Below are 27,236 nucleotides of genomic sequence, written 5' to 3'. Positions count from 1 at the left end.
AATCGAATTTTAAAGTCTTTTTAGGGTTCCGTAGCCAAATGGCAAAAACGGAACCCTTATAGGTTCGTCATGTCTGTCTGTCTGTCTGTAGCTAGCTAGAGAATATTCCACTTTTAATCTCAGGGTACAACCTCATAAATTTTGCACATAAAAATAATCCGGATTTGAAAACTCATTATAAAAGACAAAAAAGGCATAAGACTCAAGTTGATTTGAGGGAAAATAATAAGTTACGTTTTGTCTTGCTTTTGTTTAAATATTAGTTTGATAGTTCATTCGAAAATACAATAATGTAGGTTCTCTATATCTGTGAGGTTCACTCTACCCCATTCTCCTTTTCTGTGCAAAATGTCATAGTGAATAGCTGTCATAAAATAGGACTACTTGCGCCATTTTAAAATACAATAATGTAGGCGCATAACGTGTCTATTTATATGATATGTCATTGGTCGACAAACGTTAGCCTTTGAACACTCGTAGTTTCCATTTTAGCTGTTGGTTTTAATTAGTAATTCCTGAACCCTGATCCTGAATATTCAGTTTAACTCCTACTTCTATTAAAGCTCTCTTGTTGGTTTATTTCATGGAAAACCTAGCATGTTTGTTTATGGTGCATTTCCCTAATTTGCTACTGCTATGTTTAAAAATTTGTTTAGCCATTGGATGCGCAAGTAGCATAAATTTAACCTATCACGTAATCACACAAAAATAACTGAATCAATATCTAGCTACGGTAAAAAAAGTTTTGTTCCATATTTGGAACTGCGAAAAACACCAGCAGTAGATAATAATATTGTCGCCGCAGGCTCAGCGTCACCGGAGTAGAGACAGTAGGCGGGTCGGAGGGGTTACCTCCGCCATAACAACAAATGATCGAAAATCAAAATATCGAACACGTTTCATCGAATGATCAAAATATCGAATTTACAAATGATCGAACGATCAATTCAAAATATCGAATGATTAAAATATCGAAAGTCAATCTTATGCTGCATAGTATAACAGAAAGATGGAGGTAAGGGTTCCTTGTTGACTATGGTGCCCTAAAGTGGAAAAAAATGTGCATATGAATTATGTTTTATTTACATTAATCATATGAAATAAATCTCTGTATTGATTTTCGATATTTTAATCATTCGATATTTTGAACCTTCCATATTTTGATCGTTCGATGAAATATGTTCGTTATTTTGATTCTCGATCATGAAATTCGTTATGCGATATGGGCGGAGGGAACCCGGAGTGAAAATGTGGAACAAACTCACTATATGAATAGGCTATTTCGCAATCTCCGTAGTCACATTATTTGGTTTACGTTGGCCCTCAGATCATAGATCTATGATCTGAGCGTTGGCCTCTGTCCGTCTGGGGAAACTTTCAGTCTGAAGCTCAGATTGTATGGCTTATCTACACATGTATGCGGATGACAAAAAGATATTTTATAAAATTAATAACCTACAAGACAGCCTTTCTATACAAAGTGATCTGGATCGCCTATATGAGTATTATGTTAAAAATAATATAACCGTTAATGCAGGCAAATGCGAATGCATAACATTTACTCGAAAGCCAAAGCCTATCGTACAAAATTATAATTTCAACGGCAAACAAATAGAGAGGAAAAGTAATGTTAGGGACTTAGGAGTACATTTGGACAGCAAAATGCTACTTTCCCTCCACGTTGAAAAAACTATTATGAAGGCGTACAAAAATCTAGGCTTTGTTATGCGTGTGTGCAAGCCATTTTCGGATATTTCAATTGTAAAAACAGTTTATAACGCGTATGTGAGAAGTGTCCTTGAGTATGCTAGCCCTATATGGTCTCCCCAGTATTCTGTATACAAATCCCGTCTGGAACGTATACAAAAAATTTTCGTTAACCATCTAAAATATCGTGGTCGTAAAACTTTTGATAATTATGAAGACGGCTGCATAAAACATAAAATCTTATCTCTGGAGCAGCGACGTATATTGTTGGATATGGGTCTTCTGCACGACATAATAAATAGTAAGATTGACTGTCCGTATCTGGTATCTAAAATCACATTTCGTACACCTAAATACCGAACCCGTCAAACCCCACTTTTGGAAATTATGCGGCATCGTACAAACTTCCAGCAAAATTCAGTTTTGCTGCGGCTGGCTCGTGAATATAATGCGCGTTTTGAAGGTGTCGATATCTTTGCGAACACTAAGCGCAAGTTTAAAAGAGATGTAGGTGCGTTGTTGGATTCAGGTGCAGGGGCTTGTGGCTGAGTCTGGAATCATGGAACTATTATTTACCCTGTTACGGATCCTTCTGGATCGTAGATTATAAGTAATGATGCTTTAAGTTTCGCTAAAATCCGTTCAGTGGTTTTTGCATGAATGAATATGTACTCAAATAGATGTTTGTGTAAACATAATAAACTTTCGTATTTATAATAATAGTAGGATGTAAACTACATAATATCTTTTCTGTATCTCAACTGACATTGAGTTGGCTATCGGGATGATCTTTGTTTTGTAGTGTATTGTTTAGGTATTGTTGTGTGAACTTGTGTGGATAGGTATTGGTAGCATTCCAACCTTTACTAGTACTATTGGTAATAATTTAAGGGAAACCTGTTATTGGCCATATTGTATGTTAAATTTATGTATGGTAAAATTGTATAAATACGCTGTTGGTTTTCTCAATAAAATAAAATAAAAATAAAAAATAGATATTTGTTTAAAAGACTAGACTTTAATGTTAGGAATACCTTGTATTGTTAAAACCACATTGTAAGTTAATAATGTCTGGTGTGAAAGTTAGTTTTCCCTTATTACAATTTTATTTGGATTTTACTACAATTTGTAGAGCGTGTGTCGACTTTGAAATGTAACAAGGTGTGATTAATTAAAGTAGTGAATTTCATATAATTCTAAAATAAAATTTAATACGTTGTTGCGCTAACCCAACCTACTCAGTTATGCAAATGTATACCTAGTTAACAAGTTGATTAAATTCTGCAAAATTTATAAATATCACAATGGCTGCTAAACTGTTAAAATAAAGGACATAAATCTACCCACATTATTAATATAAGAAATTACCTTCATTGTTGACAATTAACTGTAGGTATTGATACAGTCCTCTTTAATTTTTTTAAATTCTTTTAGTCAGTTTACGTAAAGCAGGACTTTGTTAAAAAGTATTAACAATAAAAGAGGTAATTTAAGTGTCTGATAAGGAGCGTTGCCTAATTTGGGTAGGACACCTATAATAATGAATTCCCAAATCGCAACACAGGACACTTCAAGCTATCCCTATACATATACCCAATTAGTGAGAAATTTGAAAACAAATGATGTCATAGGTTTGTAATGCTATGGTAGAATCGCGTTTTGACAGCTCATAAAAAGTATACCAATTGATTGGTGGTGTCTACTGCTACTTATATTAAATTAACGATCAGCCTGGAAGCACTCATTAGTTAACAAGCTACACCTAAACTGTTTGTACTTAGGCAAATATGCCCACGACCAATCCACTTACATTAAATAAATTTATTAGTCCCAAACTACAACAGTTTTATGCGTAAATAATTGGAACGTTAAAAGCTAATTTGCCTGTGTATACAGACCTGTAGCAAAGTTTTTTGTTTTCGGGTTTTTAATTAAGCTATTCTATGAAAGCTTTAAAAACATCTTTTATTAAAATAATAAACACCCACCTTTAACGTGCAGTGAATTTATTAAAACCGAAACAAGCGTCTATAAAAATCATTTACAGTGTAAGTGTTTATTTTTTATTATAAAATAACTTCAAAACACTTAAAATGGCCACGCTAGTTATGAAAAGGCTTTATCGATCTGTATTAAACATTTCAACAACCAACAAGACGTTCTCACAGCCAACCAAGCCTTCTCACAAACAAAGAAATGAGTTGTGAACTATTGTTTAAGTAACCAAGTTTAATAGCGTTATTAATTTATCAGTATCATACAGCCTGTCAGTAGTGAAGTATAGAAATTTTTAGTTAGTTACATTGATTCTAAGGTACTATTAAATGACGAATCATTGCCTTGTTGCACCTCCCTCTTCAAACGAACACAAGTAATTCCTCGTATTTTTATTTACACCGTACATGAAAAATACCATTTGGCAATTACCCGTCAAATAACCAAGGGATGACTAGCCACACGCTTACAATGAAACGGCCCACTCCCCAACTTAATAAGTTCATTCACGAATGTGCCGCAAAAAAAGACTGAATCAGCCTTACGTCGCGTGACATGCAACCGTTAGCGTGCTTTGCATAATGCAGCGTGCGTCGGGCACACAACAGGCCGAAGAAAAGTTTGCAAAAGTAGATGAGAGGAGAGCATGTTTAAAGATCTTAGAAGATTCTTGAAGTCTTAGTTATGGTTGGTGATAAGCAGGTAATATTTGTTTATCACTTGGCTATCTGCAATGATCATCGTGAAGTTTGAGTTGTTTGGGAAAAAGTTTATTTGTGTTTTATAAAAAAACAATGAAATTTCTTTTTCAAACTTTATTTTAAATCAATGGTTTTTTTTGATTCACTCATATTGTTTCACAGGGAAACAATTGATAATTTTGGAAAACCGTTACCTACCTAGGCACTATTTTTCTTTTCCTCTATACTTATACAAGAATACTTTTCCCACGTTTATCGCAATTGAAACGTAAATAACTGTTCTATGTCTGTTATCGTCGTCTTTCAATTAAATAATTGGTTGTGACTCTTGCGTGAGACGTATCACAGGATACTAAAATTGTTGTTCGCTATTTTGAATAGTAATTCAGTCATTGAATTAACGGTGCCTTTTAAAACAGGCATTTAAGCCCCTTAAAGTATCCCTCTGCAAAATCGCGTGACTATAAAATTCTGGTTATTCGTATGTTCACTCCCCAAACCTATTGTAGAATCAATTAACTCCGCCGAATGTGGGCCAGCTGTTCTCTTTTTGATGCATTGCGCTGCCTGCACCAGCCGCCGGGACAATCGCATTATCCGAAACGGGCCAAACATATTCATTATTCTTAATTGTTTGTCATGTAATTAACAAAACTGTATTAAACGATAAACATTTTATGATGAATCACGTCAATTGAAATTGCGGTGGCGCGGTATCGGACGTTTAATTTATTGTTGGCAGAAACAGTTGCCTTATTATGCGTGAAACAATGAATAATCTATGTTCCCGAGTCGCAAATGAAGATTAATAGATTACTCTATGTTGCGAACGGATTCTCGAGCAAGCATTAGGTCGGTACTTAGCGTAGGTTAGTGGCGATGTAGGATATTACTTCAGTGCCATTAACATAAATGGAAGTAGTTTCAGTTAGTTTTACATTGTACTTACCTGGATTAAAGTTATGGATGCAGTCATTATCAAATGCGTAGTCACATTAACATTCCTTAGTATCATCTTGTGGTAGTACAAGAATATCTCTATGAAATTTAAGTTATTAGAAGTTTATAAAATATCCATTCGAAGAATATAACCTACTATTTTCAAGGACCATATTTAATTAACGTCAAAGATTTTATTTTTAGCATGTCAAGTCTACATAAACGAAAATCTTGTTGACAAAATTAAATAATACTTACCTAAGTCCTCGTGGAAAGTACAAGGTAAGTAATCTGTTTTCTTTACGTAAATACTTATACAACCTCCAGCAACTTGTTTTCATTAGCGACAATGTCAAGGGAAATGTCCGAGTAGGTACTACCTAGAATCTGATTGGACATTCCATAAAAAAACTAGTTGGAAGTTGTCTAAGTACCTACTTTCTTAACGTAGACAGTTATTCCCTATTGTGCCATCCAAAATTACGTTTACCTGAAGAAAATAAGACAAGTTGAAACAACAAATCTCATTATGTAAGTTAATTTCATCTGTTTGGTAAATATATTAAATTTCATTTTCAGGTTTATTAATATGAAGGTACTCGTATATTACGTAGGTAGGTGTAATTTTAATTAGGTACGATTGGACATTTATTGCCAAAGTTTTAAATTTTTTTGAGTTTATTTGGAAGATTACTATTAATTGTGATGAAATATTTCATTTCAGTATATTTCCTGTTGTCATCTCAATTTGAATGACATTTGATGTTTTTGAATAGTTTTACACATTTTAAATTGAATAAATCTGATTAGAAATATCTCGTAATAATATTTTAAAACATAATTCACTAGCCATTATACTATTTTGTTCAGAAAGCTGACTCAAAAATGTACTTATTAACATAAAAGCCAGACTAATGCTAACAAACAACATTTTAATTCGAATTCAAACATTTACTAAATTAACTGTAGTTATATTATTTAAAGAACTAAGACGCAAATTCAGAATTGGGAGCGTGCAATTTGACATTCGTGCTACTTTATAATGAGCGTGCAGTCGCGTGCAGAGTGCGCGAATAGTTGTCCCTCGAGCTCGTCTACTAGATTGGCCAATCAGGAACAGCTGACAAGGGCAAGTGTCATCACGGGAACAAGACGCAACAAATGTTTTATTTTTATTCACTTGATTGCTTGCAAAAGTCAAAACGCTACTGTCTCTACCAAAGACGTCTAAAAGTCTCAACAACGCTACGGCGCCTGTACTATTCTGTGGAGACAGTTTTCCACTTGTTTCAGCCTATTGTACGCTGAAAACGCTGTTTCGAAGCCACCATAATGTTTAAATACAAATCGGTTATTGGTTGTCTTCTTCTTCTTTTCGTGTCGACAACAAACCTACACAGTGTCAGCCCAAAACTCCGCCACAAGAGTGGCGTTGTCAGTAGCACTCATCAAATCCTCCTGAGTGCAGTTGCTTGGGCACTCAGGGCATGACATCAGGTGTCTCATTGATTGGTTGTCTAATAATAAATTAGTCAATCTCAGAATCGAATCTATTCTTGATTCAAGCGGATTCCACTTACTTGATTGTCGTTTCATATAGCTGAGACAGCTCAGTAGTGCAGCTTGCACGTTCATAACGACGCCTCGGGGAACGCATCGGTTTTTCAGCTTTGCGATCTTGGTGTTACTAAACTATTGAATAGTAATAAGTAATGTAAATTGTACAATATGTACGTACAATAGTTATGAAGTGATCAGTGGAATGGCAGACTTAGGGTTGCACCATCTTACTTTAACTTTGGCAAACATCAAAAATCTATCAAACTCCATACAAAAAACACCAGTTATCGATATAGTTATACGGTCAAAGTTAGGTGGTGCAACTCAGCCTTATAGTTATTTCTTATGCTGCCGTGTCAAATGTGACAACTAAGGTCACTTATGAACCGATGGCGAAGTATGGAATCATATTTTTTTCATAAAATCATATTGAATCAAACCTGCGATGTCCAAACAGTGCACATACAGAATGCGTGTGCCTCCTGAGAATCAAACTCATCCTCCTCCTCAACCTCCGAATCGAAGAAGCTTCACTCTTTTACCTATCACTGAATCACGGAGACATTCTACTAAACTATACAGGGTGGAAAGGATAAGTGATCTCACTCGATTATTTCTAAACTATACAAGATATCGAAAAACTGGTTACTGACCCTGAAAGTGCTTCACGAGCTCTTTCAAACGGTATCAGTAATAGGTTACAGAATAAACTGGATCTATCCGAAAATTCAATGTTTTCAGCCTCCATACTAAATGTATGCCAGACACACAATATTAGAAGTGTATTTTTTTAATTAAACAATAAACACTTAAAATGAACTCGTAAATTGCATTCTTATTTAAAATTATTGATGGAAAACATTGGTTTTAGGCTTTACTTGCTTTAATATCATCAAGACATGAGTGCCATGACTGTGGCAGTACTAAATGTATGGAAGCTGGAAATTTTGAATTTTCGGATAGATCCAGATTATTTTTATCTTATTATTAGTACCGTTGGATAGAGCTCGTGAAGCACTTTCAGGATCAGTAACCAGTTTTTGGATATCTTGAATAGTTTTTAATATTATGTGGTTTTACTAAATGTATGGAAGCTGGAAACATTGAATTTTCGGATAGATTCAGTTTATTTTGTAACCTATTATTGGTACCGTTGGATAGAGCTTGTGAAGGACTTTCAGGATCAGTAACCAGTTTTTGGATATCTTGTATAGTTTAGAAATAATCGAGTGAGATCACTTATCGTTTCCACCCTGTATGCTCTGCAACACTAAAATATTTCTTACCTTTAAACTTTAAGACGTAGTATTCTTTAATTTGAACCCCAGGGAACTGTTTCTGGGATGAACTGGCTGCGCTCAGGGGGATGGGGACTAACGGTGAGCGCAACCAGTCGGCTCCCCGTGGTAAACTCGATCGGGAGCCCGCCGGAATCAAAATGTACATGTAAATTGCAAACAGATGCATTTATCTCTAATGCCCGGAGTTTTAAAGCCAGGATAAATAGTGGGAGAGGAGGAGCGAGGCAGCAGTAATTTATACTTTTTCTTTTAAATTAATTCGCTTTAGTAGTTCTCTCCTAAAAGAATCGCTATACTTATATTAAGTAGTTTTTTTTGTCCATTATAAAATATGAAATAGATAGGTAATTTAAAATCAATTAACTATAGTAACTTAAGTTATGTTTCTTATCTTTCTAAAGAAGTCTGAGCTGTTCGGTTTTTACACAACCTCATCAACTTAAACTGATGTTAGTCATAATAAAATTGTTCAAATTAATAAATATGCTACACTTTATTACACGTACGCTACCAATTATTATGAATTTATCGTACGTTACCCTAAGCATGAAATAATGATAATTTGTCAAATACTCATCCCACTGAACATATAGGTTACGAACACAATATTAGAGTATACGTGCCACTCGACTCTGAGCGTTAATAGGAAAGCAGGGACATAATACCGGTAATAATCTCAGCCTATTTCGCTGATAAAGGCCAATAACATTTATTTGTCAATGTCAAAGTTAATGTAATAACGAGCCGTGCGCCGATTTGTGTAACGACGGGGAACATAAGTTATATCGCGCGTGTTTGCTTACCTTTTATTCTCATTATCATTTCACTCGTGTTATTGTAACTTTTATGGGGCTTTTTAGGAGAGTTATTTTAAGTGATTCATACGAGCGATGGAAAAATAGTACCCTAAGATAACTCACGCTCAAAATGATAGTAGACTGTTTTCATTCAAAGTTCAATAACTGGTCATGCTTTTCAGTATTTACATTGATTACTTTGCGTAAATGTTGATTATAACAAAAACGTCATACGTATAACTAATGAAGCATAGTTATGAAGAATAACGTAATATAAAATGAGACATTCAAATAATGTTATTTCATTCTATTTTTACCGGAGACTATTTCGGTATTGTAGATCATTGACATCGTTCATAAATTTTCTTTTGTACATAGTTTATTAATATCCATGGGAAAATCGATATGACATTTCCGATATCATCACTCAACAACGCCTACGACTCTACATCGTGTATTCGCAGCTTTAAAAAAAGGGAGTTAGCCGTTCGAGAACACTTGCATTCGAGGTTTGCTAGTTGCAACCATTCGGTCGCGGCTCTCACTGCAGCGTGAGTCACGCGCCACCCTACGTATGCACCCGCGTCTCAGCCTACCCTCGATAAGGAAGCCGGGGGAACAAATTTAAATGGGAAACGGCTGGAAATGGCTCACGCTATTGTTGTACCGCACCCCGAGGGGAGATAGGGCCCAATATCTTCCGAACTATTAGCATTCATATTTATTTTGTGTGAGAACTCATAACAAAACGATTCCGTCTGTCGCTTGTAAAAGCTCCGTGGAAACTACTTACGAAAACATACACGAGCTGCTATTAGCCCCAGTTCCGCTCTACGCTTGCCTGATTTCATTCAGACTCACACTCGAATTATTTAGATCTGGATTGTACAGATTCTGTGCTTTAAACTTTATAGGACTTCAAAAGGGACTACTCTGGAATCTGGATTAACCCTAATGAATGTAAGTACCTACGTCTATAAAGTGTTTTTTCAGTTACTTGTCATGGGTTATGGTTAAAAAGCTCTGTACAAGCTCGCAACACCGTGAGATACTATCTGAGTCTGACTCTTTTTGATCAACATGAAACTATCTTCTCGTACTTTTAGCATAACATTAAAAGTTTTATGCCCTCAATTCGTAATATGGAAATACATTACCGTTCTGTGCAAAAGCACCGACAAACCCAATTTGCTTCACTCACAGCCACTAGAGCCAGTTTTTTGAGAAGTTACGCGGTGCTTAATATACTAAAATATTATTCTCAGTAGGTGGCAAGAAGTTACCAGCATTGTTCTTCAGCTACTCCCTAGATACAGCGAATGCACGTTGAAGTTTTATTAAAACGTAACGGCCAAGTTGCAACTTCAGAAATTATACCTAGGATGTAAATCTGGATGTGACCCAGCAGTGGATTGAACTGGACAGCTTACCATCCTTTTTCCATGCAAATTGAAGAAAATGCTAGTTAAGTTGTTAAGGCCTAGATGAAACGAAATGGAATGTTTCAACATACAGTGTTTTTTGAGTCGTTGCTCGAACATCCAGACATTTTTTCTAGGAAACTGTAATAAAAGAATCCTTATACATGTGTCTGCCAAAATAATTCATTAAACAAAAAGAGAAATGAATTAATTTTTTATTATTGTAGTTCGTTAACTTTTCAAATTACTTTTGGCAAAGTTGAAGATCTTTAAACGTGCCTCTGTAAGATATTTAATATCTTTGTGTTACATACCTACTCAACTTTATTAAAACAAAATGAGTGTATTCCTCCGAGTTCGCATTGTTGAAACGGAAAGGGTAACGTAAGATAAATATTAGCACTGTCTTTCATCCCGTATGTGTGCGTAACCTAAGCCCACACACTTATTAAAATGTAGTATCCAAAACCGAACAAAATAAACTTTGAGCGAAACAGCGTCGCCCTGGACGCAAGTTTAGAAGCGAAATTGACCGCGAAACTAGATTAATGAATATCTATGACTCTTGTTCATCGTATTGTTTCATTACAAACCTACTTTACGGCTGAACTTCAATACTTTGCCAGGCTTTCAGCTTCGAAACTTCTGTTTAATAGACTACCCCACTTTGACTATATGATGTAGGTATATTCAACTTGATATGATCAAAGGCATAAGATATTCTGCAAATTATATTCCTTTATTACTTCTTCAGAATGTTTACTACTAAAAAACAAATAACAATTCTAAGAAATCTAATATTACTGACACTGGAACTCTCCTAATTTATTCTTATTATAAACTTTGTAAATAACTAGGTAACCTAATGAAGATTAGAGATGAAGTAGTTCTGAAGATAGAAGTGCTCAAGGCTTTATGAAATTTATAGGCGCAGCTTAGATGCTCTAACACTACTTGAGTGCAGTATCCAAATAGCCCGACGTTATATCTAAAGACGCAATACTCACGGGCAATTAACCTGTGTAAATTGAATAATTAGACAATGTTTCCACTTCGACCTCTGTCGAGGATAAACCGAGGTGAAAATTCTAAACTAGTTTGACCCGGCACCTCACCGCTATTCTGATTAACAAAAGTTTGCGGCTAGTCGACAGTTTCATAAATGTCGTGCATTTAAAGTTCTCAACTAACTGAATGATATACCTGAATCAACCGTAACGATGTTTGTAAGTTGAGTGTCTACTCAAAGCCAAATGGTGGATAGAACCTGAATTAATAATAGAAACATAAATTTCTGTGTAGGTACGCCAATAAATATTTCAGTCTGACTTATTTAGGCAATGTTAAAATACTTAGATTGTTAAAATAATGCCGCGATGAATAGCAATCATGTGAAAATATTATTATACCATTTGAAACCCCGCATTTGTGATGTTTTATAAATATAGTAGAGTCTAGAAGAAGCTCGCTAGCTTGTAATTGCTTCATAAATCTTAACTGATTTAACACTGAGACTTTTCTTCTTGTACATACTTTGTGTTTTCCCGAGTTATTTTTTAAATAATGTAATAGATTCTTTATGAGGAAGTAGACTTAAGGCACAGCCGTAAACAACTTATTTTTTTATATTTGAATACCAGTTAATTATCTACCTACTTGATCTGATCCACTTTATTTTCTCAGCTACTACCTACTTATTTACTTCTACTATCTTTTACATCGTAGCTCCAAATATTTTTTTACGTGGTGGTTGTTTCTTAGGATCAAAGTATGAAAATTGGAAGGAGTAGGAATAAGGAAACTAGGTATTAAAGAAGATAACGATGAATCGTACCTTACAATAACTAAAACATAACAATACTTTTTTTCAACAGACTTATAAGGAGAACTCTATGATGAAATAGGCTGAAAGTTAACACATAACAAGAAAGTATCGTAATTCAAGCATGAGTCGCGGTCGTGTTCGTATTAAGTTGAATGTTTTATAAAGACGCGGCTTGTCCCGCTGCCGCGCCTTAATGATGATTTACTCGCGCTGCCTCCCACGGGAAGCGTAATTTTTCTCACTACGACCACAGCTCTATTGTCCTATCCGAAGTGAAAACAAATGAAGAAAGTCTATTCGTTTAATCATTCATTTGCGAGCCAACGCGAGGTGTCTTCATTGAGATTTATTTGTACTTTTATCGGTCAGCGGAAATAATGAACCTGTGAACCCGCAGAACGAATATTGGGGAATGTTAAAACCGCAAGGTTCCATTTTCCGATGCTGAAAATTGATATGATTGAATGTACCTACATTTGTGTTGAGAATACATACAGAACGAAACTGTGTATTTTTTACAGTCGGTTAAAGCCGGAAACTCAATTTTCCGAGTAAAGCTTAACATAGTCTGTACACTCAAACATGAAAAAGATATGAATGATTTTTGAATTTATAAATCTCCACTGTAACATTGTTAGTAGGAACTCGGTACTCGGTATGACCTAAAAAATAAAAGAATTGAATGAAATACGTTGTCTTTCGTTTTCAGAGTAAAATACTCACTTAATAATACATTCAATATGTTTTACAGGGAATGTTTGCTTCCACTGATCCGATATTAATCAATTCTTATATTACTTAAAAGTACATACCTACATACTTAATTCTCGAGTGACTGCTTTTATTTTTGGAAAATATACTCAAAGTTAACTATGAACTTAATTGTAACAAACCAGAATCAACGCGAACGAGAGCTATGAGAAAAGCTATCTCAATCATTAATATTGAGTATCGTATTTTAAATTAACGTAGGTCTACGTTCAAAACTAGATATTTACTTAAACTTAGCTTTACGAGTATGCCTAGACTAGTTGAAATTCAATATAGACTTGCTTTATGAGAATGCTTGAGTTTGAGTCTAGTTTGAGCTTCGTTCAATCAAAACATAACTTAAAAAGTCAATGTATTTATAGGATAGAGTCTTTAGTAAGCAGCTATTCAGGCCACGTTTAAAAGAAAGAGGTTTCCCAAGTACCCGCTTCGTTTAACGACAAAAATAAAAGGTACTTGTTTGTATTTGTTGCTTGAGTTAACAAACGGTTCGGTATCCGAATGCAATATCGATGTTGCATAGTAGCAAATGCGGAGGTAGACCGAGGGCCGACTACCGATTGGGTACAACACAAACGTTAATCTTTTTCTTTAATACGCTTTGTAGGTATTGGCAGTACGCTGGGGCAGGAAAGTTCTTGAGTGGCGATCACGAGCCGGAAAACGTGGACCGACGATCTGGTGAAGGTCGCGGGAGGTGCTTGGATGCGAGCGGCGCAGGACCGGTCTTTGTGGAAATCCTTGGGAAAGGCCTTTGTCCAGCAGTGGACGTCTTTCGGCTGAAACGAACGAACGAACGCTTTGTAGTAAGTACACCTATTGGGTTAATGGTTGTTACATCGGTATATTAAAGTAAGCTTAATTTCAGGATAAATGTTGTAGAAAGAAAAATAAGTGGGTCTGAGTAGGGCAACACTGGACAATGGAGCATGAACTGAAAGCCTACACGTGGTCGGAAAAGCTTGAGCAGAAGAAGGAAAACTATACTAACATATTAAGTACCTACTTACTAAATCTTTTTGTAAGATGAAAAACACTAGCATTATTTTTTAGGAAATAATCTTTACCTTTTTGTTTCTACGTAAAAACTTTTTATGTTCTAGGTTGCAATTTCGGTCCAGTTAAATTGACCATTTCAGTAGCATGAACGTCCAATTCATCTAGTTGATTCATACTTAGTTCCATTCTCGAATACTTTATGTGCCCTTTCGGTAGGTCGATGACAAATCGTTTTACTGGGTTTTATTTTAACCTAGAACTTAGCCATACAACTTACTTTTATTTGATTTAGTATTCAAGTAACTTTTAGTTTTTGAAGAGTTTGATTTTAATTAAAGTTAATGTTGGACCAAACAATGACAAAAGTCGAAAATTTTGCTGAATTGACAGGACAACAACCTGTCGGATTAAATATTGCTCTAGGTAAGAAATCGAAACAAGACTTCACAAAGCGAAACACCGCTGTTAAGAACTTTGAAACCCCAAGTGGAAAACTGTACGGTGAGTAATGAGTTCTCAATTATATGTCCCACCTCTTTTTAATTCTCCTAACGATGACTACACAATGAAATTTAAACATATTAAAAATATTTACACTACTATCGCGATTGCAAAATAAACGCAAGCCCCTGGCGCGCGGCGTTTTGTTTCTTTTGGCTCGCGCCAAGGGTGGGAGCCGGACCACACGGGCCCTGTCCTATTCGACCCGCCTTAATTAACACGGGTCCGAAGCGAATATTAAATGTTAGCAAATAGACTTATTTGCCGTGTTACCGGTGCCATACACGCCGCAACTTAACATTAATTGAGATTTTCTCCGCTATTCTGCTAGTGGTACTATATGTAGAATGATATTTAAACATCTCTGAAACTACACGAGTATTTCTCAAAAAAAATGTACGTAACGAAATAGTAGTAACGAAATAGTAAGGCCATAAGGCTTGTTATACATTGGCGAAATATTGTGAATGCTCTTCATTTATTCAATTCGAAATATTTGTAAGTATGCACCCAAATACGGGGTAATATTAAGGGGTTAGAAATAAAATAAGGGAGTAATCATTCATACTATTTTAATAAAATTATTTTTGTTCCATCATGTTTATCCATTTTGAGTCGTTCTCTGTAAGCTTTTTGCCTTTCGGCATTGGTTTTTGGCGGCATTCCTAAAAAAAACAAAAGAAGTAATCACATAAAAACGTAATCTAAATGATTTGATATTTTTTTACTGGTGGCACTTCTGTAAAGCAGATAGTATCCAATCCTTTTGTTATTAACGCTCTATATTTTTTGAAATAAATTAAGTAGTGAATATTACTATGCTTAGTCAGGTAATAACAGTATACACTCAGCATTATGTTGTACTTTTTCGTAACGTAACGAAATTCGTAAAAAACGTAACGAAATATTAGACAAAATGAGATCAGAAACAAGTATTTTTTTGATAAAATTTGTTACAGCAAATATAAAAGCTTACTAAATGTTCGTACCACACGTATTACAAAAAATGGTTAAATGAAGACTTACCGTTCTATATAAAATCGCTGATTTTACTGCCTGTTACGAAAAAGTAATCCCACAAAACACACACGTTTTCACTAATTTTCGCGATAGATGTTATGGCGGAGACGTCAGGCCAACAGCCATTCAGAGTGCAGCTATTGTTGTCCGTGTAAAATAAATACGGAATTGTTCAGAAACCATGGGAAAGTAGAAATAAATCGTAACTAAAGAGTAAATAACGAAATAGTAAATGAGAGCGACTCATTTTGTTTTTTTGCTTTAAATTGCCAATTCATTATGACACCCCATAGAAAATCAATTTGATACAGAAACTGCGATTACTGTAGAACGATAATACAAAGAAATTTACAATAATTTAGTTACGTATCGCATTTTATGAAACAAAAACACATGAAAAAGCTAGGGTGGCAAACAGATTTTTGTATGAAAGGTAAAAAAGGACTATTTTTAAAATATCTAAATATTTGGTAATAAGTAGGATTATAGCTATAATTCTTCGTTATCTTAAAGATTAATATTCATCCTTCAAAATTGTGTGTGTGTTTTTTTTGTGTGATGATTTATAAATATAAAACTTTTGAACTGTTTCAAAGCACACTTTTTTTTTTCAAAATGTACATTTTTTTTGAGAAATACTCACACGCGAGTAGGTACCTGAACCTAATTTTTGAATAGATTTATTATTTGCCTAAGCATTTCTCTGAAACCGTCTTTGATCAATCCTGTTTTCCTCCTTCGAATTCGTACTAAATCCTGTATCTTTTTATAGACTCGTTGCTACCTTAAGCAAAGGTCAGCATGAATGGATTAGCAATCTTAATAAGAGAACGAATAATAGAATACAATAAAGGTGCTCCACGAATTGCTAATGTGCTAATTACCCTCGAAGCGAACTGGGGCAATATCAGTTACAAGACAACAACTGGAGCGTCTCTGAGATTGTGTCCAGCTAATCAGAAAAGTTCACTTCCAGTTTTGTGTAGCTAGTTACTTACTTTTTATTACACTTACCTTTTATGACACAAAGTGGACAATGTAGGTAACAGAGACAGTTTGTCTACGAAAATTAATTCTTTTCACATTCAATTTCGCGGAATGAACTCCTGTAGTGGCATCTAGCGATAAATTTTAGCACCTCTTTTCCATTGAAAGCGTAGCTTTGAGTTAGTAGTCTCTACACAGTACGCCAGAGGTTATCACATGAATAAAAGCACGAAAACGAAAGTTTTGAGAGTAAGTAGGTAGTAATAATTAAGTGTCACTTAATGAGCGGTATTGTTTTTATTCATTTTTATTTTGCCAATAACTACACCGCATCCACTTGCATGAGTTTAAAGAAAATTGTGATTGTGAATATAATGTTTATAATTTCTATTATTTGATTTCTCTTCATAATTATTATTCATAGATAATTAAAAAATATGTTACAGCAGGATAAACTTATATTGACACATCAAACCTTGAACCGTTCCAGGATTTATTATTTAAAACAAAATCAATGACACGAAATAAAGCGCGAAAATTCTGATACCTATCGGGAATCAGTGCGCATGCGTGACAGTCTCGGCGGCATTTAAATTTAGAAACGTCGCCGGAATTCTGCGGGACTATTTTGATGCCGCCACAAACGGCACATTTACATAGAGTACGCGATTATTAATCGACCTAATTTATATAATATTTTTATTGCTATAAACTAGGATCTACCTACTTAGTATCAGTGCAGTGATAATGAGGATAGTTTGAACAAGTACGTGAACTTTCTTACCAGTGTGTTGTGTTAGTGGTGCTAATTAAAATGCGGGTCACAATATTCCCATTCGTTATGTTTTTTATGTGGATGCAAGGTAAATAGACTTAACATGGAATCTATTTAGCCATAATCGAAAATTAGGATTAGCATAGTCTCATTGAATTACTCGTGATTGTGTTTTCTTATCTTACAGGTCAAATAGTTTACAGGTTATCCGTTTTATATTTTGAATTCTACAGAATATTCCATTAAATTACATGATTCTTGATAAGTTTACTTATAAATCTTTATCAGTACGAGTATCGGCCACAAGAAAAAAGTCAAAAAGTTAACTGCTGGAATTGCTAAAATACACGTTCGTTGAACGCGATACGCGACGTAAAAATATCGATGAACCATTTCTCTATGACTCTAAACGTGGCTGTGAACCTTTTCAACCGACTTCAAAAAAAAGGAGGAGGTTCTCAATTCGACCCGTATGTTTTTTTTTTTTCTATGTTTGTTACGCGATAACTCCGCCAATTATGAACCGATTTGAACAAATCTTTTTTCTGCGTATAGGTAATACCTCAAGGGTGGTCCCATTTAAATTTAATAAAAGAAAAAACAACCCCCAAGGGTGGAAAATTGGGGATGAACTTTTTTATACGCAATATCTCCGCCGATTATAAATCAATTTGAACGATGATTTTTTTGTTGAATAGGTATTATCAAAAGGGTGGTTTCATGCGAATTTGAAGAAAATATTTCACCCCCAAGGGTGGAAAATTGGGGATGAACTTTTTTATACGCAATATTTTCAATTTTTAGTTTTTTTTGTGTTCACGCATTTGAAGTCGGTTTTATTTTTTTTAAAAGTTAATTATTTATTTGAACTAAGACTTGCGCTATGCTACTTCAGTCTAACAATACTTGTAAAATGTCTGGAGTAGTCTCGAAATAGATTGGTTCGTGGTAAACCACTAAGTCTGGAAATTTAAAATTTTCATTTTTTATTTAAGTTTTTCATATAGATAGATAGACTACCTTCATATATGTACTCGTACCTACCTTCACTAAATGTTTTTGACATTAAACTGAATTGTGTGCATACAGAGGTACTATGTAATTTTTTTAATGGGTAGGTATGCAATTATGCAATGTAGAGCTGTTGATTTCCCAAAATTAATGCCTTTAGTAAGTCCGAATACAGTCACGTATAATATATTTGTGAGTATAGATGGTTTATAGCTTTTGAAGATAATCATTCACCACATTATTGAGGTCAATTATTCTTAAATTAAAAAGCGATCTATGTGTTTTATAATACTTAAATTACTAAATGGGCAGGACCTATAATAACTATAGGGTATTATCTAGCTGATCTATCTGGATAGTCACGTATACGTAAACGGCATAACATAACGTTGATTCTGAAAGTGGAAGACAAGAGGCACTTTGTTTCAGCACATAAACATTCTGTTGCGGCGACGCGCTCCGCATGCGAAGGACCACCACTCCTCCGAGATCAGCCGCCTTTTGACAATCGCCTCACGTTTTATTGCCTGTAAATCGTGATTTAGAACAAACTGAAATCAGATTTATTTCAATGACAGGGCTTTCGAAACGCGAAATGCCATAAAAAAATGTTTTTCATATGTTTTCGGTATCATCTAAAAGTTTTAGCACGTATTTATGAGATGTATGAGAACTTGGTTTATACGACCGTAGTAATACAACGTAATAGGACCTTACTGTCTCAAATACATTACCTAAATAAGAATTTTTTTTAACTGAGTAAACAGATGCATAAATTAATCCCATTCATCTATTTCCTCACGTAAAAAAAGATCTTGTACAACCTACAACCACTACGAGTACCTACAGGTCAATTATAATAACTTATCACATGCCCTTAAAGTTAATTTCCACCTGAAGTGTCTTTTATTATATCCCATTTTGGAAAAACACCTAGGCCTAGTTTAGTGTGTTGTAAACTACAAATAGGTGCTGAATTGTCAATTCGAAACAAACTCTTTATAGACAAGATAATGGGTGTAAGATTGCTTATTATCTACTTTTCAGGTGATGTAGATAGTGTGCGTATCGTAGAGCTTCGCGTAGGCGCGCACTTAGCAGAAGGTGGTGACGCGCTCCTAGGCTGTGTCTTCGACTTGGGACCCGTCGCGCTGTACTCACTCAAATGGTCCAAGGACGGCAAGGAGTTCTACCGGTACATGCCTCAGGCAGTCCCGCAGATGAGGTCGTTCTTCGTTCCAGGAGTTGTGGTTGATGTAAGTTTAAAAACTTTTAGGCTGGGTTGCACCATCTTACTTTAACTTTGACGAACGTCAAAAATCTGTCAAACTCCATAGAAAAAACACCGGTTATCGTTAAAGTTACGGTCAAAATTAGATGGTGCAACTCAGCCTTAGTATTAATTTTTGATTGCACCAGACATGGCGAAACTAGATACTGCTGTGGTAAAATGTATCTTGTAATTTAATTGAAAAACATGTGCATTGAAAAAGTGCCAAAGAATATTGTTTATTTTCCTTATTTACTGAAACTATTTATAAATTGCCACGCTACTTTTCGCTTGCCCTACTAATGGTGAGTTCATGGTAAGAAACCTGTCAAAATTTCCAAGTATTTTATCTATTCCAGATGCAAACTCAGTTAGTCAAAGGTAGAGATGATGCCACCGCAGTGCCATATGTTCAAAAGTTTTGTTTATTTTCGTATCATTCACGAGTCTGACGGATATTTCGTGGCGTCACGCTGATTGTGTCACTATAAACCTGGTTTATGAAGTAGGTTATATAAATAGGTAGAGCTTATTGTTTAGCTATTTAGACTGATTTTGTTATAACTTATGATCAACATTTGTTAGGGTACGTAAGTAGTAAAGTGTCATATTCTGCGTTGGTTGTATTCGCTAAAGAGGAAAAAAATATATTTCGCTCCAATAAGTTACATTCATAAACCATTGTCATCATAATCATCAGGTAAATGACCTATAGGAGAACAACTGTTTCTAGTTACCAGAGGTAAATGGAGGATTGGGTTACCCTCCCCATGCTAGCCATGTATTTCAAAAATACCTCCTAAATTAAATTTGCTTCACGGGTCGATGCATGCTCGGGCTTTTTGCGGTTACAAACACATGTTGCTCGCCCCGCGCAAGCGAATAATCCAATTGAGAATATTGGTGTAAAGAATTTAAGGGCCAGTGCCCCAAAGGTCCTTGCTGAAAACCAGTGTCGTGTCGTGGCGCCTTTAATGTCACGACTAATACTGAGCCAGGGACCTTTTTGGCACAGGGCACTCAAAGCTATTTTAATTTAATTGGGATAAGGTTTGTTTTTGGTCATTTATGTATGTATTATGTTCTATTGTGTGCCAAATAAACAATGTTCTACTTACTCTAAGGTTTTTTTATTAAAAATCTTTCAGCTGAACCGCTCCTCCTTGAACACGGTCGCGCTGAAGCACTTGACGCGCAACTCGTCCGGGGTGTACCAGTGCAGCGTGTACGGAGAGGCCCCGGACTTCCCCACCGCTTCCCGGGACAAGCGCGTCACTGTCGACCGTAAGCACTACATATTTTATTTAATAAGTCATTCTCATTTAAAATGAAACGTGGCCTCTCACTGTAGGCCTCATAAAAAAGCTCAAAATTGCACAGCGTGCCATGGAAAGGGCTATGCTCGGTGTTTCTCTACGAGACCGAATCAGAAATGAGGAGATCTGTGAACGAACTAAAGTCGCTGACATAGCCCGACGGACTAGCAAGCTAATGTGGCAATGGGCAGGGCACATAGTACGCAGAACTGACGGCCGATGGGGCAGGAAGGTTTTGGAGTGGAAGCCACGTACCGGAAAACGCAGCGTCAGCGTGAGGTGGACCGACGACCTGGGAGACCTATGTTCAGCAGTTATGGACGATTCTCATTTAAAATAGTTTGAAAGTATTGATATGTTAGGTCTCAGCTTTATTTTGATGTTGATGCTGTTTAAGTATATTCGTTTCCCACCTAATCCAAGTCATCGTAGATTATTTTATTCATTTATTGTTCATGTCTCTACATAAGAAGGAAGCATTTCATCATTTGCATCTTTGATTTAATTACAGTGTTTAGCTTCATGTACCGTCTCTATCTAACTGGTATCTAATGTATACCGCTACTTGCTACAATGTTAAGAACTGTAATGAGAGGAATTTCTGTACAAATAATGCGTGTAGTTACAACAAAGTAACGCAGTATCGTAAAATTATGAAATACCAGTTCCCATCAAATGTGTCTGTTTTCTGATGGCACATTATTAAATAGATTGTTATTGATTGAAGTTTTGTAACATTACTCAGATGATCCTTATTAGGATACGAAACTTGTATTAAAAGAAACTATCTGGGGCGGAGAGATGTTTGCGGAAAGAACATCAACAGAGAGACCCAATAATACCTACTGAATTTAATTAGCTACATTCTAGATCTGATTCATGTGTATCTGTATCATCATCATCGCCCAACAACACTATGCGAATATTCTTTGACTTGAATATTTTTAATTATCAGAAATATAAATACATTTTGGTATTCTCAATTCTGCTAAAATAAAAGCTTAAAATGTTTTCAGTCTTGCCGAAAACTGGTCCCAAAGTAGACGGTCTGAAAACAGAATACCACAGTGGAAGCTACGTGGATGTCAACTGTACTACTACGCCATCGCGGCCCGAGGCCCAATTCAAGTGGTTCATCAATGGCAGACCAGCTCCTAGTAACTACTTGCTTGGACCCTACCTGGTGTTACCGACGAACATGCCGCACACCTACCAAGCGAAGTTAAGACTCAAATTTCAGGCACTGGAGAGCCACTTTGAGCAAGGAGCTATGACATTAAAGGTAATCGTGTGTATTTTTTTAATTAATGACCCTTAACTTGATAGTAATAGCGATCGCGGGTTCGAATTCTGCTAGGTTACAATTAAAATGATATTGGAATAGTAATACATATAATAATAAATATCCTTGGACATTTTACAAATGCATTTGTGCACGAAGTCATGGATGACCTTAATGCGGTATTTATTTCTGTGAATAAATATCTATATGCATGTTTTATCCATTATTATGAATCTTAGTAAAGGCTCTTACTAGAGCCTAGTCCCTTTAGAATAAATTGCAGTTGTAACAATTTGTTACAGTGCCAAGCAACAATACCGCCGCTGTATCTTCAGGAGACGCATCACACTTTTTACGACCCAAACCTCCGGAAAAATACCACCACAGCACAAAAAAATAGAGGTAAATTAAGAAAAGTATAAAAGAATATTATTCATTTATTAATTTTAAAAAGTGATAAGAAGAGACAAGACTGTGTTAAAAGCACTCTAATTTTTTTCCATCTGTCGAATGAAAATCCTGTGAATTAATATTTTATGTATTATTTCTTTCAGGTGAGATTGCTTCAACTACAATTTTACTCCAGTGGTTTCTCCATTTATTGCTAGTGTTAATGAATATTTAGTTTAAAATAAGTAAAGACCTACTACGAATTATGGTGCCACAGTGTTTCATATGATATTTAGGATTATGCTTATACTCGTATATTATTTATCAAAATATCATATTCACTATAACACTTCGTTGTTTATAACGTGAAATAACGTAGACGCTGAGGCCTATTCCAGTTAATTCTATTTACTTGATACAGCTTATGGATTTTATTTATGAAGACGATATTTTTTTTAAAAACGTTCTGCATTCATAAACATGTTATTGTTACATTTAACGTATATGCATTTTCGTGTTACGCTTTTTGTTGTTATTAAATAAGATTGCAAAGACAATGTAGTCCCCACCGGATTTAAGAAGGTCCTCATAATACCTACCTAGGGTACGAGTATGAGTTAAATGTTTTTTTACCGCCAGTAGGACTACCTACTAAGGTAATAGTGTGGACTAATGTTGATGACTTTACGTACAAACTAGTCAAAAATGCATTTTATTTGAGTAAATAGGGCATTTGTTAAATAGATAAATATAACTTAGAAAATTGTATACTGAATTTGTTACTGTGTTTAACGGATTTATTTTTAGAAGCATTTAATTATTAAGTATTATTAAACTGGTGATATTTTATAATTGTGTTTACGGAACCAAAAATACTGTAGTAAAACATTGTTATTTTTTATATTTAGCTCGTGTGAAATAATACCTTATTTGATAAATAATTACATAATATGGAGAGAAATAAAACAAGTAAATACATTTAAATAAAATTATTTATTTGCTTATGTATATTTACAATAATCTCATTACTATCAGTTATAGCGTTCGTGTCTTATCAGTAAGCATGCCATTGAATCGTTTCTTAGCCTTAGTATCCAGAGCCCCTTGGCCCACTTGGTCCACCGCTGGGGTAACCATCATCGTCCCCGCCGGACCCACCAGGGCCGCGGCCTCCCTGAGGCCCACCGCTTGGATAGCCGCCACCACCTCCCTGACCCCCTGGGAAACCTCTTCCATTACCTTGAGGCCGATTCCTATCTCCCCCTTGAGGTCTCCCACTTGGATATCCAGCCTCACCGTCTTGCGATCCATTGAAACTCTCTAATCCATTGCTACCAGGTCGTCCAAATGATTGGTCCTGGCCACCTTCGCCTCCGGGGTATCCACGAGAGCCCTGTCCATTCCCTCCATTACCGGGTCCTCCTCTAGGGTACCCCATGGATTCTTGGCCTCGCAGCTGAGCTGAACTGCCCTGGTCGAAGTCGTTAGCCTGCTCGAAACGGCTAGGTCTGCCAGCTTGACCAGGCCCCCCTTGAGAGTAGCCGATATCATTGTTGCCGCCTTGGAAGCTTTCGCCAGGACCACCACGTGGGTATCCTTGACCACCACCACCTTGACCACCTTGAGGTCCCCGACTACCACCTGCGTAATAAAATGAAAGAGAAAAGTTTTAGAATATGGCAATAGATTAAATAATGTGTTTATTTATTACACAATGGAACAAGAGTCTAAATAGACCTTGCAAATGTTTTAATGTATAGAGATAAGTACCTAGTTCAAGTTATTTAGGATACCAACCCGAACCAAAACCGGACCCTGCGCCTCCGCTTCCACCTAACAACAAAATGAAATTGGTTAGCAACATACATTTTCATAAACAATATACACCAATATCACATGGTTGCAAATCTCATTGCAAATTGAATTTATTAGCAATGTTACATGATAGCAGGAAGACACGAAATACAGTGGAAAATCAACTCAAACCAGATTTAAAAGTCATCGAATGCGAAGTCGAACGCGCTGACCAATATCAAGTAAAGAACCAACCCTCGTAGCGTATCTGAGGCTTGTATCCTTGCAGCCCCGCCTCGTACTCGACAACCTGCTTCCTACCATCGGGCAGCTCTACATTATACTCCCCTGTGGCCACGTCACCGTCACGTTGTTCTGAATGATGAAATTTAGTACCTGTCTGCGGGTCGTCCACGTCATAGCTAAACTCGTATTTAGCCGGCTCCTGCAGCAGAAACAGTAAGTAAATCAACTGTAAATAGTCATTATTCATATTTAATTTAATATAACGGTTAAATTACTTACGTCAGACTCATCACCGCCAAAATCAGAACCTTGGTTGCCACTACCAAATCCTCTCCCACCCGCTCCACTACCACCAAAACCAGGGGTGCCATACGAGGATGACGGTATACCACCAGATTGTTGCCTGCCCCCAAACCCACCAGAAGAAGAATCAGAACCCGGACTCAAATATGACGATCCCGGCATTTGAGAATCAAGACGGCTACTGGGGCCGCTGCCTGGTGCCTGAAAACCACCTGTGGGGGGCGGGCCATAAGAACTTTCAGGACGTTGACCTTGCCTTCCATTATTTGATCCAGGGCCTCCGTTGCCTCTTCCAGATGATGGGTTATTAAAACCTTGATTGCCGTTAGGAGGACCGTATGATGACTGAGGTTGATTATCACCTCCGAAAGGCGTTTGGCCAGAAGGCTGTCGAGAAGAGCCTGGGCGATTATTCTGACCGGGAGTTCCATATTCCGAACTAGGTACATTGCCTCCGTTTCCTTGGCCAAAACCATTTTGACCATTTTGGGAGGGAGAACCGAACTGAGGCCTTTGCGGACCTTGATTTCCCCGCCCTGAAGGAGGGCCATACTGCGTATCCGGAGAACTCCCGGACTGTCCTGGTGGGAAGTATGAATCTTGAGGTTGATTTAGGTTATTTCCTCCACTGGGCCGGCCTACTCCGCCTGGGCCTGATGAGCCTCCACCCACTCCGTTTCTGCCAGGTGGGCCGTACTCTGATGAGGGTCGACCGCCGTTTCCAGCATTTGGAGGTAGATAACTGTTCACTGGTGGTTCACATTTGCTCATCGACCACGCAAGGGCGCTCAACCAGAGTATGTGCTGTGAAATAAGTAGTTATTAATGAATTGCAAAAGTTTCGCCGTTTTATAGATAATTGTGTTAAAAAAAACTTACTAAAATCATCGCAAAGTGTATTGCATAAATATCCTAAATGGAATTATTGATATTTCTAGAGGATGGTGTTCCTTTATTAAGGTTTAGCTTTTGAATAGATTAAATTTCTGTTGGCCGCGTTTATATAGCCGGGATGGTGCCGGGGAGCGTGATCCTAGTGTAATGCAAGCGGTGCACGCGTGTCGTGTCTTTGCTTTTAATTTCGTGCATCTGCCGGCGAACTGAATCTGTTTATTTGAGCTAATATTGCTGCACATGGCTCACAATTAACACGTTGTGACACCAATATCGGAAAATGGGGATTTCAAGAGACTTTTAAATTATATAATAGCATGTTTTAAAACGCCTCTTATAGCTGAATAGAATACTTAATTGAAATAAGCAAGAAAATTAGTACTTACACGATATAGAATTGTAGTTTAATTAAAGATGTATTTATCAGCGATCTTGGTGAGCTTGAGTCATTGTATCTACCTACCTAACTTTCATATTGATTGTCAAAGAAGACCATTTTGAAAAACATGTATACGAGGAAACACACAGTGCGTTGCATCAAAAACGATTGTAGTGTATTATAAGAAGAACATACAATGTGTGATCTCATTGAGGTCCCATCTCTCTAATCTGTCCATACGTGCTGCGATCTGTGCCAGCCACCGCTAGTTAGAGTCGTGCGAGCGTGTGCGAGTGGCGCAACCTCGCGGATGCCACCCGTAAACAACGCCGGCTGCATAGGGCTGCCAAATGTAATAGGTTTTATTAATTCTTGCTTTAAAAATCACAACGTAAAACATTCAGTTTGGCAATCTTTCGGTTTTATTATTTATTATGATTGTACAGTCACGGAATGAAAAGGTTCGTCAGTTTTCAAATTGATTCCTTCAACGAATCGCGAGCACATATTACCTTTTGAAACTATGTTACAGAATAATCTCGAGTTAGAGAAAATAATCTTTAACTGTTCGTCAGTAAAGTTCAAAATTATTCAGATCAAAGTTGTTTGACGATTTATCTTGTCAAGAAGATTATTATGATTGATAAACTAAAACCTTCTTGTTGGTTCCACCTGCCATTATTATTTCTTATAAAATGAAAAAAACTATTGTCAATTGGTCAATGTCATCATTGCATTGCACTGATGGGATAGAAAAATAAACAAGCAAAACCTTATTCGTTAGCAAACGTCATATTTATTTTTAAATGTTAGCAGCACTGTTTCTTGCACTGTTATGTTGGCAGGTTTGACTCTTACAGTACCTAATGCAAGCGAAAACCGACACTAAGGTGACGAACCTTTTCATTCTGCGACTGTACTTGTAAGCGTTGAAACTTTATATGGACTACTTACCTACGCATCTTTCTACATACTATATTCTAAATTAGTTATTTAATTTTTAGCGTTAAGAATTGCATCTCAAACTAATTTTGACTAATTAGGCAGTTCGT

General features: G+C 36.3%; 2 protein-coding genes and 1 long non-coding RNA gene across 4 annotated transcripts; 1 reads left to right on the top strand and 2 right to left on the bottom strand.

Moving 5' to 3' along the window:
* Positions 1–15,072: 15,072 nt before the first annotated feature.
* LOC135072917 (uncharacterized) lies at positions 15,073–16,176 on the bottom strand. The gene is made up of 2 exons (XR_010257517.1): positions 15,544–16,176; positions 15,073–15,182 (listed from the first exon to the last, which is right to left on the bottom strand). It is a non-coding gene; the product is annotated as an uncharacterized LOC135072917 (long non-coding RNA).
* A 932-nt stretch (positions 16,177–17,108) lies between these two features.
* On the top strand, positions 17,109–23,485 carry LOC135072506 (uncharacterized). The gene is made up of 6 exons (XM_063966448.1): positions 17,109–17,387; positions 19,358–19,566; positions 20,729–20,864; positions 21,913–22,178; positions 22,481–22,580; positions 22,733–23,485. Exons 1-6 carry the CDS (start codon positions 17,339–17,341, stop codon positions 22,801–22,803), a joined length of 831 nt encoding a protein of 276 aa, XP_063822518.1. The 5' UTR covers positions 17,109–17,338; the 3' UTR covers positions 22,804–23,485.
* A 57-nt stretch (positions 23,486–23,542) lies between these two features.
* Positions 23,543–25,994, bottom strand: LOC135072505 (pro-resilin-like). Of its 2 annotated transcripts, none has more exons than XM_063966446.1 (5): positions 25,791–25,994; positions 24,888–25,715; positions 24,618–24,807; positions 24,366–24,401; positions 23,543–24,209 (listed from the first exon to the last, which is right to left on the bottom strand). In XM_063966446.1, exons 1-5 carry the CDS (start codon positions 25,797–25,799, stop codon positions 23,656–23,658), a joined length of 1,617 nt encoding a protein of 538 aa, XP_063822516.1. In that variant the 5' UTR covers positions 25,800–25,994; the 3' UTR covers positions 23,543–23,655. The 2 variants fall into 2 exon arrangements, with proteins under 2 accessions (XP_063822516.1, XP_063822517.1); XM_063966447.1 differs by having other exon boundaries at positions 24,759–24,807.
* Between the last annotated feature and the right edge of the window lie 1,242 nt (positions 25,995–27,236).

The sequence above is a fragment of the Ostrinia nubilalis genome, chromosome 6, assembly GCF_963855985.1.
Source record: "Ostrinia nubilalis chromosome 6, ilOstNubi1.1, whole genome shotgun sequence".
NCBI classification, from domain to species: Eukaryota; Metazoa; Arthropoda; class Insecta; order Lepidoptera; family Crambidae; genus Ostrinia; species Ostrinia nubilalis.
The sequence above is the reverse complement of the archived record's forward strand: the minus strand, read 5'-3'. Positions and strand labels throughout refer to the sequence as shown.